General features: G+C 44.6%; 1 protein-coding gene across 1 annotated transcript in view; it reads left to right on the plus strand.

Moving 5' to 3' along the window:
• Positions 1-4,987: 4,987 nt before the first annotated feature.
• The window catches only part of ntn1a (netrin 1a), a 56,484-nt gene continuing 45,475 nt past the window's right edge, over positions 4,988-15,996 (plus strand). The window contains exon 1 of the mRNA XM_041933884.1: positions 4,988-6,011. Within this exon, the coding sequence (XP_041789818.1) occupies positions 4,988-6,011 (1,024 nt within the window). The remainder of the gene's footprint in view (positions 6,012-15,996) is intronic.

Genomic DNA, 15,996 nt, shown 5'->3' on the forward strand with positions numbered 1-15,996 from the left:
AGGCTGCTGCTGAGTGCAACTGTGTGTGTGTGTGTGTGTGTGTGCTTCCATGTGCATGTTTGAGAGGTTGCATGTGGATTTTGAAGGGATGTTGGCCCCTAAAGGGAAGTCATCTGTTTGACGTGTTTGTTTTCATGCTATTTCCACACTTGTGTGTAAAGTGTCTTTGTTTGCGTGGCTTTGTTCGCTATTTGCTTCAGCTCGACAAGCACTGGCAGCACAGTGCTTAACTGTCTTAACTCAATAAACCCAAAAACATCAGTGACACACTGCAAACGAACCAGCAAGCTTAATCACTGTCATATTTTGTATCCAGTTAAAATAAAGACGGCAAACAGACTGCAGCTAACAACCCTAATTACATGCAGCAGGTTATAAACTATTACTCTGATGAGAGTAATTTATATCTAAACATATCAAACTGTGCATATTATCTGAGAATAGAGTGGTCCTTTGTGTTTCTTTCCACTAAGTTCTTGAGGTCCATAGTCCTGCTCTGCAAGCCTCTCAGTCAGGGAAACACTGGCCTTACTTCCCCCTCCTGCTTTGCCTGTCATTTACATTTCATGTATTAATGCGACTGTGAATTCCCCTTCTCTTGAGAGAAGGAAATGTGGTACAAAACAGTGACAGTAAACACGCGGTGGTGTTTCGGCTCAATTTTTGACTGGACGGAACAAGTGAATTCAAAGCTTATTTGCAATATACATTTCAGTGAGCACGGTTGATATGAAGGAGAGCTGATAATCATGAGCATCGTGGAGGGAAAATTATTTAATGTTAATCGATGTCATCTTACTCGTCAAAGAATTTTTTTTTATTACATTTGATTATAGAGCATTACATTTGTTTTAACACAGTCTGATGATGAAAGAATATAGAATTAAATAGATAGATAGATAGATAGATAGATAGATAGATAGATAGATAGATAGATAGATAGATAGATAGATAGATAGATAGATAGATAGATAGATAGATAGATAGACAGATAGATAGATAGATACTAGAAATTTGCAGTTCCAGCAGCTCAAAAGGTGGACACACAAGGGCATGCATAATAAGAATAAGAACTACTTTCAAGTAATGAACAACTTTCAAGTAAAGAATAACTTTCAGGAGGCAATAATACAATACAAAACACAAAATAACAATACAAGAAAAAAAGTGAAATAAAAATATAGGACTAAGCTATACAGGATAAACATCTGGCAGTTTAATATGGGCACTGTAGTGCAGTTGTGCATAATGACAGTGTGCAACAGTCGGTTTGTCCACACTTAGGTCCAGCATGTGTGTGATAAAGTGCGTGTGTCCATGGTGTGTGGGGTGAGTGTTTAGTGAGTCTGGAGTTGTTGTGTTGATTATTCTTCACTTTTCAGGTTGTTGGGTATTTAACTTAATCCACTGCCCTGGTCTCCCCTCAGTGGTGGCCAGACATCAAATGCTGTGCCGGACCTCTAACTTTCAATAGCAAGACAGATTTAAACCTGAAGCCAGGCTAATTATCTCAGACACTACGAGCAAAATGGATAAACTGGCAGAAACATGACTGAATGGAAGCAAATGCAGACACAAGTCTGATGTTATTGTTTAGAAGCCAGAAAGAAAAGCGTCAGGAGAAAGTAAACCCTGCTGATCACACATTCTATTTTCACCTCGGTGCATTTCTGCTTACACTCTTTTTTTTTCGCACCTCACCAGTGGCGAACATGCTGCGTCAGTCTACGAAGGCTGTTATGTTTCTGAAAGGTCTCTTCATGATTCCCACATCGGCCAAACTTCTCCATGTGTATGAGTTTCATTATGTTGAAACGTGTGTGTTCACAAAGCCTCAAAAACCGGCTTGGGTCGCTTCCTCGGCTGCTTGTTTTTTTTAAATGTTTTTTTTTTCTGTATCTGAATGTCATTAGAGGGGTGTTTTGTGAATCCTGGATCATTTGCAGATCAGTCACTTGCTTTCAAAAATTTCAACTGAATGCATGTTGTGTGTTGTAACACAGCAAGTACTGCTTTGTGTGGTTTTGCTGAAGATTTAAATGTTGTTGTTTTGCATCAGCTGTCTCTGGCTTCCTTAATTCAGCCCTGTATGCACAGTTTATTCACCCAGGAGGTCAACGGCTGTCACACATCTAACCTTCTTTCTTCTTCTTTCTAGCCGATGGAGTAGACAGTGCATCTCCGCAGCAGATCTGAACTGACCGAGATTAGATAACGCTGGTTTTATTCTTCCTTCCATGCGTGAGCAGATATGATATATTAGCAAATAGCTAATAACAGTCAAACAGAGAAGTAAAAGCAGAACAACGGCTGCAGGACTAATAACTCTGAATATGAGAGGAAGGAGAGCTGTAATTAGAAATGCAAACATAACTGATTATTTTATTGGCCTAAGCGGCTTTTGTTTGAGCCAGATGAAAAGCATGATCATCCCGTGTTGTTTATGAGAGTGAAGCAGTCTGACTGTGTCCTCATCACCATAAAACCCTTTTTGTTGCTCATTATTTACATAATGATGTAGCCTCTATCTTGTCTTTATGACCAAATTTCAGAAGGCTTTTTTTAAGTGTATCAGGATTATGAGCTAACTCTTATATGATCTTATTCAATATATGATTCATAATAATAATAATACCTTGAAAGAATGAATGCATGACTATGGATTAATGCAGGATGTATCATGAATTCCTATTCCTCATCACTGACAAATGATCAAAGCCACGACTAGTTCACACTAATAGAATGTTAATTCATACATTAAGTGATAAGCAGCCAAATTAGCCGGATTCCAATAATGTTGAAGTGTATTTCAGAGCCGTGTACATGCTCAGCCTCTCTGAGAGCAGAACAGTTCCTGTTCTCGCACAAATAAGAAGCTGTTTTTCGATCAAACTGGTCGTTCACACACAATTGCATCATAAATACAGTTTGCTAAATAAACTTTGGCCTGTCTGGAGTCCAGATAACTTTATCGCATATCTGTAAATTGACATCACCTAACTGATGATCTATTAAATGTGAACTAATCCCATGAGGTCAGAGACTTGATCATTTGTCACTTCATGATACCATCCTGCATTAATTCGTGCATTAAATCAACATGAGTCATGCATTAGGTAAGCAGTGCTTCAGTATACCATCTGTACTCTCATTATAGAGTTTCTTCAGAATCCAGTGGTTTGGAGATAAAAAGGTTTATGTTTTTAAAACCTTTAAAACAGGAGTATTTTATGCTTGGTCTGAGCAGCCTGCTGTATCCATCAGTTAGCCGCGCAGCAGCCAATCAGCTTCACGCTCATTAAATAAACGGTGTTGTGACTCCACCGTCTGGGAAAAGTTGAAGACGCCGCTCGCTGCACAGGCCCCGCAGGCGTGTCTTTCTGTGGGCACAAGGTGGCGCTGTTACTTCTATTGCCAACATTCAACAGGTTCAGTGAGTGGCTGCACCAGCTTTGACTGCACTGGAGAGGCACAGAGCAGGAGGGACGCATCCTGCGAAGCGACGCGCCTCTGTCTGCCCTGCAAATGTTTTATTTCTTTAAATGACCCATTGCTGTTTGCATGTAAGTAGAAGCTTTTAGAGTCATTCCATGTCCTAATCGACCGCCAGTGGAGGCTGCCCTGAAGCGCAGATGATCAGCACAAGTGTGGGGCTCGGTTTTCATGCTGGAGACAAGGTTAAAAGTGCCAGAAACTGCATCACGCGATGCAAAGTGGACTTTTCGTTTGTTGAAATGTTAATTAAGTTGCACCTAAAATAACTTCCACATTAGGCACACTGAACATTGTATTGTCTGGGAAATTATATTTTGAAGGAACCCCTTCACATGTTGGACGATGGACTATATTTAATCATTTTGACTCACTATAACTGTTCCTACAAGATCTGAACAGCTGGTGTGTTGACAAATCTCCCTTTCAAATTTCATCTTCAAATAACCCCTTTATAATAATCTTCTTTCATTAGATTTATAGTAGGTTAGTCTATACTTATGTACAAATTATAGCCTTATTGAGACGTGACAGAATCAGGATAAAGAAAAACAGGAACACAGTCGAAGCATCAGGAAAAAAAGAGAGAAAATAATGGGCAGTTAATGCTAACCAGTGAATAGTAAGTAGTATTCCATGGTTACCACCACAGTTTTTATTATGTAAACTGTGAAAGCTGCAATAATAATTATCGTTTTACTGTAATAGACCTAATAATAGCTTTTGCTTACTTTGCTATACATCCCGGTGATTAAAATACACGATGGTATCAGCTGTCGGTCGGATGAAGGTGTGGCGGCCGCTGAATCCATGCAGCCTCTCTCTCTCTCTCTCTCTCTCTCTCTCTCTCTCTCTCTCTCTCTCTCTCTCTCTCTCCCCCTGCGGCACTTTGCGTCTCCCCGCGCGCGTCAATCTGCCGATGCGCCGCCAGTGGATGTCGTTGTTCCGCTTGCACGGTGTTACCCCTCAAGATGAGCTGACCTAAAGCGGTGCCAGACCAAGATCCGATCCGAGAGAGAGAGAGAGAGAGAGAGAGAGAGAGAGAGAGAGAGAGAGAGACCGGCAGGAGGAGTGGGACTTGCCATAAGGACACTAGACTCTTAAAATCCAGCCGCTCCTCTATTTTTACGCAGGAGATTTGAAGGAACAAACAACAACACAGGAGGAGCTCTGATTGAAGCCCGACAGAGAAAAGTAGCCTAATATCGCCGCTGGTGCTTTGACATATTTGTAAATTATTCTCAGGTAAAGGAGGCTTTAAAGAAATTTCACCAAACCTGACATGCATGCGGTGTGAGTGCATGTTACTTCTGAATCACTGTCAGGTGGTAACTCTGGTCCCAGTGTTTGTCACAGCCTGTGACTGTGCCATCACCTAACTTAACTCTCTCTCTCCCTCTCTCTCTCTCTCTCTCCCGCTCTCTCTCTCTGTCTCTCTCTCTCTTTCCCCTTTCTCCTCCGGCGGCAGAGACACTTGGGGACCGAGGGACCTACCATGAGAAGGGCTGTGGATATTGTGCTGACTGCGCTGCTCGCCGCGTCCCTGTCGTGCCGGAGCGCCCTCGGCGGCTACGGGATGAGCCTGTTCGCGGCGCAGACCTCTCCCCCGGACCCCTGCTACGACGAGCACGGCAACCCGCGGCGCTGCATCCCGGACTTCGTCAACTCCGCCTTCGGGAAGGAAGTGAAGGTGTCCAGCACCTGCGGCAAGACGCCCAGCCGCTACTGCGTGGTGACATCGGCGGAGAAAGGAGACGAGAGGACCAGGAACTGTCACACCTGCGATGCCTCGGACCCCAAGAAGTACCATCCTCCGGCGTACCTGACGGACCTCAACAACCCACACAACCTCACCTGCTGGCAGTCTGAGAACTTCATCCAGTACCCGCAAAATGTCACATTGACTCTGTCCCTCGGCAAGAAGTTTGAGGTCACTTACGTGAGCCTGCAGTTCTGCTCGCCTCGACCTGAATCCATGGTTATTTACAAGTCCATGGACTACGGTAAAACTTGGGTGCCCTTTCAGTTTTACTCGACCCAGTGCAGGAAGATGTACAACAAGCCGAACAGGGCCGTTATCACGAAGCAGAACGAGCAGGAGGCCGTCTGCACGGACTCTCACACCGACATGTACCCTCTGACCGGCGGGCTCATCGCCTTCAGCACGCTGGACGGCAGACCGTCCGCGCACGACTTCGACAACTCCCCGGTGCTGCAGGACTGGGTCACGGCCACCGACATTAAAGTCGTCTTCAGCCGGTTGCACACTTTCGGCGACGAGAACGAGGACGACTCGGAGCTGGCCCGGGACTCGTATTTCTACTCCGTGTCGGACCTGCAGGTCGGAGGGAGATGCAAATGCAACGGGCACGCGTCTCGGTGCGTAAAGGACCGGGATGGGAGTCTGGTGTGCGAGTGCAAGCACAACACCGCCGGGCCGGAGTGCGACAGGTGCAAACCGTTCCACTACGACAGACCGTGGCAGAGAGCCACGGCCAGGGAGGCCAACGAGTGCGTCGGTAAGTCCACATCCACCGGCCTCGCTGTCTCTGATGCTGAGCGGAGCTGCTCCGCGTGTAGGATGCATTTTTTTTTTTGTGCTGGCTGGACTGAATGGTGTAATTTTAGGAGAAACTGTCGGCTGCAGTGGAAATATATAGAAAAAGAGAGATCAGGCGTTGTTAGATGGATAGATGTGACGCAAAATCAGTGGAATTTGCTCATGCAAAATGATGGTCTTTGGCATGTAAAACACAAAGCCAATAATAATAATAATAATAATAATAATAATAATAATAATAATAATAATAATAATAATAATAATACTGTTGTTATATTTTATGAGTAATCGGCCACTAATTTTACAGCTTCAGTTCATTAATCCCAAACTTGAACATTCCCTTTAAACAAAACCACAGCAAAGCCGCACTTTTTTTGCTGATACTTTGGCGCAGGTCCACGAGCAAAAATTGGGTTGAAGTCACATGCAACATGAAAACGCAATTTGACAGTCCATTTAGCTTGCTGCAGGCCATAATGGAGGCTTTTAAACCACCTCAAACGGGACCGCTGAGCCCCATCATCCACAGGAACATTTCTCAGAGCTCCGACTTCACCGCTGCAATAAAGCGAAGCCTTTTCATTTATTTGAAGTATCCTGCAACAAACCCGCCGCAGTGGTAATTGCACACACATTTTATTGTCGTCACGCAATTATTTTCCACGTCAAAATCAGCCAGACAGGACGTATGAAAATGTCAGGTGTTGTGGTTGAGAATAGACATATAAATGTGTTATTATTAATGTGTAAATTCTGTATTTATTATTACATTTGAATAATCAATCAAATCCTTGTCATAATTGTATATTTGAATAATGCGATTTGCTACAGTTTTATTGCATTACAGCTGTGTTTTAAATATAATTTTAAAATAGCAACAGGGAAGATTAGTTTAATTGGATGTTTTCAAAATGATTATTGTTCACTCACAGTTGTCAAGGCACAACTGAAAAACAAGCTGAGAAAATGGGCAGTAATGCATTTAAATACATCACTACAGAACACAGAATTTTCTACCCTAAAATGAAAGCAGGTGTAACAAAAAAAAAAAACAAGAAGCAAATGTTTGATGGTATCTGTGCTGCTGAGCCAACATTTTTCACCAGCCGCTGAGAGATCAAAGTGATCAAACTTACAGTAGTTTCAGTGATTGTGTTTTATTACGACCATGACATATGAACCCAGATTGTGCAGAATCCAGGATCTCTGGCCAGGTTTCTGCCAATTTCAGCTCTGTACCGTGCAGTTACACGAAGACAAGAAGCCTGGAGTTGTGAGAGGTGATAGGAAGATAGTTTGTACTGAGTTATGAAATAACTGAATCCTGTTGCTGTGTTCAAGTAGAGTGTGCGTCACCAAATATCACACATATCTAAAGCTGTCCAAAATGTGCGGCCTTCTGTGATTTGCAGCGTTGCTTTTGTTTTCACTTTTATTTGAATTATAGGACAGAAATGGGTTTGAATTGTGAAGACTGCAGAGGAACAAAGCCTTAGTAACTTGATGTTGGCTCCTGCTGAGGAGGGTGAAGAGGGGCAGAAAGATGTTGAAGATAGAGACTGAAAACCTCCGTCTGTCTCCACACAGTCACTGAAGACGCAGCCGGCACGAATCCGAAGCTGCATAGTTCTCTTTGTGCTGCAGGTCTGCAGGGAGAGAGGCTCCATGTTGTTTGACAGTCATGGCACATGTCAGCCACTTTGACACACAGCAGCTGTTTAAAACAGGCAGATATGAAGGTGTTGCTGAACCAACAGGCGCAGTTTGGTGGAAATGTACATTCAGGACATACTGAGTGACTCTGAGGCACCTATGATGGGTTAAAGAAAGCAACGGAACTGAGACATGAGGTGTTTTTGTTTTATTTAATTGTCAGGTAACCAATGCCTGTCCGCCATTTTTAATATGGAGGCCAGCTGACCCTGCTGATGGATTCTCTTTCAATGCCCTGCAGTAAAATTAAAAACATTTTTACATAACGTGGCACTTTAAAAACACTCCATTTTTAAAGTGCTTTACAGAGAGAACACAAAGGAAAGATGGGGGAAATTGTATTGTAAGTACCGATAAAGCTGTCTACTCTTCTTCTTCAAGTATTCACGACATTTAAGAATCTTATCAAGAAAAACAACAGAATAAAATTCTTATTCGGCCAAGTGGCACTCACTAATAAACACTGCTGTGGTGAAAATCCCAGCAGTCAGACAATACGAAAAATATTTCACTGCTACGTTTATTGGAAAATTTAAACGTGGAGGGAGATTTGGAATTTACAGCTTTTGGATATCCACATCATCTGCAGTGATACATGTGTGGACGAGAAAAAAAACAGTTTATGCACAACAGCTCCTAAAGTCATACATCCAATCGTTTCCTTCAGTCCAGATCCTCCACTTTCAGTCGTTTTTACCAGACCAGCACGTTTCACACTGGAGCCATAAAAGCCTGACACTTACTGCATCCATCATGTTGTCAGCAAGACAGTTAGTTTTCGACATTAGGTTATGGAAATGTGTGTTTGTGTGTGTGTGTGTGTGTGTGTGTGTGTGTGTGTGTGTGTGTGTGTGTGTGTGTGTGTGAGAGAGAGAGAGAGAGAGAGAGCAAATGCCGAATTTTGAGCGGAAGAAGAAATCTCCCTTCTGTCGGGGCAGCGAACAAAGGAAGGAGGTCTGTTAGATGTATGGGTGTGTTCAGCGAGACAACTTCAGTGATCACGCCGATGTCCAAGAGTTTGTTGTTGCACTCACATTAATGACAGAGCTGGGAGTGTCACTGGTCCTCATAAAGGTCTGGCACTGTGTGGGGTCGGAACTGACCTAAGGTATCGAGTCCTCTGATCGTCCCTGATCTTCACTTTCCACCAAAAAAAGAAGCAAAGAAAAAAAGAAAGAACTCTGGACAGAAAAAAGAGAAAAATCACAAAAGGACGTTTGAGCACAGACGTCCGTCTCTGTGTTTCTCTTGAAGTGCACTTTGCTGATTACTTCCATCAGGACCTTAAAGGACACTCGAGCGTGCACCTCCATCCATTTGGGTTATTGACTCTCCACAGCAAAGGAAAAGCTTCCAGAGCAATGAGTTCAACAGCCAGCACCACAGACATGACAGCGACCTGTTTCCAGCTCAAGTTAGAGTTAATCCTTGTCTGCAACAAAGGTAGAAGGAAATATTTTCACTGCAAGAAAATGACGGGTGCACCATGAATCCACCTGCAAGCTGCATCGACTAAGCCGTGAGCTCTTCCGCAGAAACCCCACTCAAGTCACGTAGGAAGGAAGGTGACATTGTTTCAGACTCTGTGATGAGAAACAGTCAGAGTCCCCTCCAGAGATACATTCTCTCAATGCAAATGAACTGTAAATGTCACTTTTATCCCCTCACTCAGCCTGTATTCAGGTCTGTGCAGTTTACTTGACGCGTCGGGTCAGAAAAAGAAAAAAAAGAATAAGAGAAAATGTCTTGAATAATTCAGGAAGATTAGAAAGACAGCTTGAAGGCACGCAGAAAGAGGGGACCGACGCTGCACCGCAGAGAGGAGCAGGGACGGAGGGAGGGGCTGGAGATGGAGCAGGACGACAATAGTGAAAATGAAAGAGGCGGACGTGAGCCAGCGAGGGGGAGCGCGATGAGGAAAATGTGTGAGGCAGAGGAACGGGAGAAATAAAGAGGCAGTAGAGTGACATTTCCATGGCCTGTGGGCCAGCACAGGATTTTGACAATTGTCTTTTTTTCCAAGCGCCTCTTATTAGGCCGGTAGGAGTGTAAAGGCTGCAGGGACAGGAAGAAACTTTTTCTTCCTTTCTTCCACTTGAGAGTTCTGTCAGTGCATTGACACTGTGACATATCAGTGACTTGCAAGGGGTTCGCTGTAACCCAGTAGCCCAGTATCAGCTGGGTGACTCACAATCTTCACTGCAGGAATCACCGAGTGCGCTGAAATGTTCCCAGGTGCTGCTCAGAGGCTTCTGACTGACAGGAGCAAACATGCAGTGCAGAAAAGCTGACATGCTTGATTTGATACTCATTAATATAATTGAGTTTTAAAGCCACAACTTTGCATGGATGCAAAGAAAAAAGCTTTTAAGTTGTTCTGTGTGGGCACATTTCAGGTCTCCTGACAGCCTTGATGAGATGTGAATTTTACCTCAAGCAACATGTCCAAGCAAGCGTAAACACTTAAAACCAGCTGTGAGCTGACTGATCTTTGGTGGTGTATTTTTCTTATTTTCATGGACTATTGCCCAAATCTTGATGAGCTTTAAAATAATCCCAGCAGGACTACAGTGGAGTTTGATAGCAGAACATTTTCCAGCAACGACTCTTTTCGGGAATTTGCGCAGCTTCTTCGACAGAATTAAAAAAGTTAGTTTCTTGCAAACCATAGTGCACCGACTCTCTTATCGGGAGAAATCCAGCATAGAAAATGCAGGAATGTGCCCAAATGTGCCAGAAAGCAATGCTGTCATCAGACATGCAACCTTTGGCGTCATCATAGAGATGCCCCAGTGAACAATAGATCAAAAGCTACAGTTTGATTTTGACTGAGGGCAGGTCAAGCTCATGTCCTCTTTCCTTTAACATGCGTGGAGTCAGTCTGCGATGTTCTACAGGCCTTTTCTCAGACGCCTCCTCGTTGTCACGTTCGTTTGGTACCTTTCAGACGTGACTGAAGGTCTGGTTAATGTTTGAGCCGCTCACCGCGCACCTTTATAAACCGGCATCCTTCATCTTCAAAGGCGCCGGCAGGATGCATCGTTAGTCCCGGCCACGGCAAACAAAGCTGGGAATAAACCGACTGAGTAGCTTTGCACTTTGCACTGTCTCCCTGTTCCTCGCCTTCACTCCTTCTCCAGTCAGCGCTCACCTCTCGCTACGCACACCTGCGGGCATGCACATACGCACATGCACGCACAGTGTTTCTTCCAGTTCAAACGAGGCCGAGCGGCCTCGCTCTCACTTCTGGAATCTCTTTCGCCTGTGCTCTTATCAGTGTTTATGACTCGTTTTTGTAAACCGCCGCAGAAATAAGTCGCTCATGGTCCAGACGAGCGGCTCGCCCTTCTGTTTTAGATTTTGAGACCTGTTATATCTCTCAAACAGACAGAAACATGGCCACTGAGCCAGCACATACTGTAAGCAAGGCTGACGGTACGGTATATCAAGTGCTGCAGTCCAACGCAAGAAAAGACAGCCAGGAAAGATAGACACACACACACACACACACACACACACACAGAGTGAGAAGGCAGTATTAATGACAAACATTCTGCAGTGTGCTCTGGGATCACAGGAGACCCTGTTGGTCTGCATGTGTGTTGAAATTTCCGTTTGTTGCCAATGCTGCTGTTGACTCATGAATACTGGGAGTGCGTGTGTTTTTGTGAGCGTGCGTGGGTCAATATTCACAGCTGTCGAGTGCCCGACAGCATGACTGCATATTGTGCATACACTGATAATAAAAAAATACACAGGTGGTTAGATTTAATGGTAAACCTTCAAGGATATGATGTGAGAGAAAGTGCTGCAGCTCGGTCTGATTGTGGACACGTGGACTCTGGGATGGATCTAGAATTTTCCTAAATATAATTTCCTGCATTCTGGTGACTTTTTCTGCACGTAAATAACCACAAATCTATGTAAAAGCAAATCAACAAACACAAAAATTCAGGCACAATTATGTATTCATATATCATTTATTTGTTCAAAATGCTCTGAAATGAACAGGGGCACTTCAGGGGTCCAATCAGATTTCAATTTGGACTAATACCCCTGTGGTCCCGCCCCTGAACTGTCGTCTTTTTGTTGTCCGGTTGTTGGTTTATACCCTCTGAACCGAGAACACGCTTAAATGGCGTGATTGGTGACAGGAGGTAAATTCTGTTCCTGGCCCTTGAACCATCCTCTTTGAGCTAAAACAGCCACCAGGCCTGGGTCAAAGGAAGACAGCGCTGATCCATTTTGGCTTTGGGCGTTCATAATTGGATATCAAAGTATTTGTATTAAGCATTATAATGATAATTATGATGATTAAATAAAGTCATTGCAATCAAAGGACTTTTATAAAGCTGCTGCTTTGAGCACTTCTGCAACCTGTACAGTCCCGGGAGTGAGATGGTTTGTAATTGCAGTAATTTCATCTCAAATGGGAGCAAGAGCTGTGACAGCTAGCGCAGATACTGTCGAGTATGCTGAAGCACGGAAGATCTTGAAGCCATTAATGTCGGCGTTTGGCAGCAGCCCTTTCGAGCTGGAATTTTGGAGCTAGTCGTTGCTTGCCATGAGGCCCGTTCGAGAAACAATTCAGTTTCGATGGAATTCCATTTTTCCACGGATAATAAATTCTGACAGGCCTTTGAAGGGCAAATGAGTTTATACTGAAAAATGTCTGAGGATAATACACAGATAAGACAGGCAGTTAACACGTAATTAGGAAGAGAGCGTGTTTGCGCTGAGAGAAACAGGAGGGAGGCTGCCACCATTCATAAAACTAAAAACTGAATCCAGAATAAATCTCTAACTGTGTTTTACTGGAGCTGTATCTGCATGTTTCTGCTATTAGTCTCCAGCGGGAAAAGATCATTTTCATGAGCATCCATTTTACTGCGTGCGACAGAGCTCAGGTCGCACCGCTCGGGGTGATGGAATGTGTTCAGCTGTCAGAAAAGACAAAATCTCCTCTGAAATTTCACAGCCTGTGTGACTGTTGTTGCATTCAGGGTCCTTCGGGCAAGCTGAACATTTCTGCGGCCGTGGTTTTGTTTCATTGCTTTGGCTACAGCACATAATGCAACACAGACCCCGCTCACAGTGTGAGTCCGCATTTTTAGCCAGTGCCTGTGCGCGCGTGCACGCTCGTACCAGAAATGGAACCTCGGCCTTGTTTTTGAGAAACGTTTGGTCGGAAGCCATATTGCCTCTGAAGGAAAGCCATATTGCGTTACTCAGTTGGCTTCTGGCCTGCGCTCACTTCCTCTTGTCACCCTCGCCGGTGCTTGAACTCAACGAGGGCCGCTGCTGGTTTATCGCACCGCTCAGCCCGGCCGCAAACTCTTCATCATCATTTTTATCGTCAGTCTCCCATTTGTTCTGATCAGAAATATCGCCGCTGCATACCTGCGGGTGAAAAAACATCCTCCTCGTGTGCGTCTTGCATTTGAGATGTTTCCGTCCAATCCGTGGCTCTCAAAGCAGCTGGTGATTATTGGTTGTGCTGATGAGATCCAAGTGGATCTTTTCTCCTTCTGTCTACCCCTCAAACACAGCGCTCCTCTTACCAGCTTATTGCAGAAGCAGCTCACACAAACACACATACACACACTTCCGTACTGTTTTCATGCGGTCAGGTATATCCTCAAGAGAGATCTCTGGGCGCGCTGCGAACTAAAGATTTTCAACAATCTGATTAATCTTTTTCAAACCACACACACATGACGCAGGCTTTCTTTACAGCGATGACAGCTGTTTCATTATTTTTATTGGACGGCATGCTCTCCGACAGCGCCAAGAGCGTCATCATAGCTGGTCGTCTTAGGTGCAAAAAGTTAAACGCATTACAAATTTACCAAAACAGTGTTCAAACATGAGTAGGATGGCTCCCAAACATCTGCAGAAGTGCTGCTAGTTGTTGCAGAAAAGGTGTTTGAAGGACATGAGGGATACAGGCAACTCCAGGATTTTCACACACACACACACACACACACACTGGCACACTACTTAACAGGTCGCTCATCATGTTTAATACCTCCAGCGACAGACAAACACATGATACTCCTCTAAGTCTCTGTTGATACCTGTCTCTGCCGTCTGCCACTTACCTGTTTATGTTTGTGTGTGTGTGCTGTGTGTGAGCGTTTCCATGTGTCTTTCTTCGCCGCGAGTAGGCCTTGACTTTGTGCAGCATATTTATCTCTGCTGTAAAGTGTGCGTGCGTGTGTGTGTGTGTGTGCGGGAGAGAGAGAAAGAGATTGTGCAAGCGCGCGAGTGTGTCTCGTAATCTGCTTTGTCTGCCAGTGAGTTTTTATGCAAACAGTAATTCTGTCCAGGATGTGAGCAGCTATTCTGCGCCTGGGGAGACGTCTGTTAATGAATTAATTGGTGACTTGATGCCATAGTGAAAGCTCGTATTAGCCGAGGGAGGATCTGTGTGTGCTGTGGGTTTGGCAAGGACCGCGGGATGAGTTTCTGTGTGTGTGTGTGTGAGAGAGAGAGAGAGATTAAGCAGGAGAGAGACAGAGGTGTTTGTGTGTAATGGAAAGGTTTGGTTCAAGCGAGTACCAGATGATTAGGGGTAATCAAAGCTCACGCCAGACAACATCATCATGTGTTCACACATTAGACAAAGACACTCCAGTGCTTCACTCAGCGGCTCTATGAATCACGGCCTGCCTGTCTCTTGTATACATATCAAGCAGCCGCATTTCCACCGCAGAGTAAACGCTGTCACACAGGGGTGACAGAGGAAATCAGGCCATTTCACTGCCTGCCGTTTGGGGACGTGTGATAAAAAGATCTGCGTTTTTGTTTTATTCCTTTTTGGATACAACAGCTGGACACAATCTGTAGGCTACATAAACAACAGGCAGAGCTTTACTCGTTGTTAAATGTGAGAAAGCTAAAGAATGCTTTACTGCATGCAGCGCAGTTTGTGTCGCTTTAACCCCAGAGGAACCGTTCACATACAAGTCAAATACCGTCTCACATTTAAGGCACAGAAGGCACTTTTGCTATTGGCTGTTGGAGAAAAACAGCCTTTTGCTCCAATATGCTTTCTTTTTTTTTTCTCACAGCAGGAAAAAAGAGCCGGGCAGCCAGTGGTTCAACTGGAACAGAGTCAGGATTAATGCTTAATGAGAGACGTCTACCATGGCAACCACTTAAATTTCTTTTAAAGTGATTTAGCACCACACCACATACAACATTGCTGGGCTCACGATGGACAAAAACTAATGATCTGACACAGCAGAACCAGCGATCGTCATCTTTTCAACTGATGTCACTTGAGGCAGTTTATCGGATTTCGTGCAGCCTCCTCTGGTTTTATACAAGTCTTTTTACATATGCAGCAGCACTCCCCAACACCTGTAGACTTTAATGTGTAACAGCAGTGGAGTTCCCCTTAAAGCCCACCAGTATGCCTCAGCCGGCGTCACTCATTAATGCAGTCATCAGGTCTGAAACGCACTGGTGGCACGATCTCGATTCACTGCCCGCCATGATAGACAAACCAGAGCGGCCCTGTTAACAAGGGACCAGTAAACAGGGCAGGAAAACACTGCAAGTGAGTGTCTGTGAGAGTTCCTGGTTCTGTGCATGTGTGTGAGATGATGTGTACTTGGGCACTGGCAGCTTTTTACAGTCAAAAGCTGTGCGTGTGTGTGTGAATGTGTGTGTGTGTGCATGCATATGCGACACCTGATCCCAAGGCTGGGGCGAGCGGTGCTGTGGAGGATCAGGCCTGATGACCTCAGCAGCTCTGTGTGGCAGCGGGTTACTGCACGGTTACCAAGAGGAGGGCGAGTGTTTGCAGCCAAAGCAAATATATAATGTGGACTGGAGGCAACGGCAGAGAGCGCAAGAAGGGAGGCAAGCGGGGAGAAAGTGATTTCAAGAAGAGGAAAGAGCGTCGTTCTCCTGCTCTGCGCCCCGGGCTGTGCCGTGCAGTGATTAGTTAATGCAATATTAATGAGATTAAATGTAAAATCTGTGCGTGCTGCATTCCTTCCACTTTCAGGTAGAAGAAACGCATCACCACAGGCTCTGAAGCTGGTGCAGCATGTGTTGTTCCATTATGCCACAATTATCCAAGTCTGTTCACACTTAAAAATGAAAGCCTTGGCACAGCTTGTTACAACTCCTCCAAACTCTCCCTGTAGCTGATAGGGCCGCAACAGCATCAACAACAACAATAAAAAGCAGACGCTCGCTTATGTGTGTGTGAGCGAGAG

Source organism: Chelmon rostratus, chromosome 3 (genome assembly GCF_017976325.1).
Source record: "Chelmon rostratus isolate fCheRos1 chromosome 3, fCheRos1.pri, whole genome shotgun sequence".
Taxonomy (NCBI): Eukaryota; Metazoa; Chordata; class Actinopteri; order Chaetodontiformes; family Chaetodontidae; genus Chelmon; species Chelmon rostratus.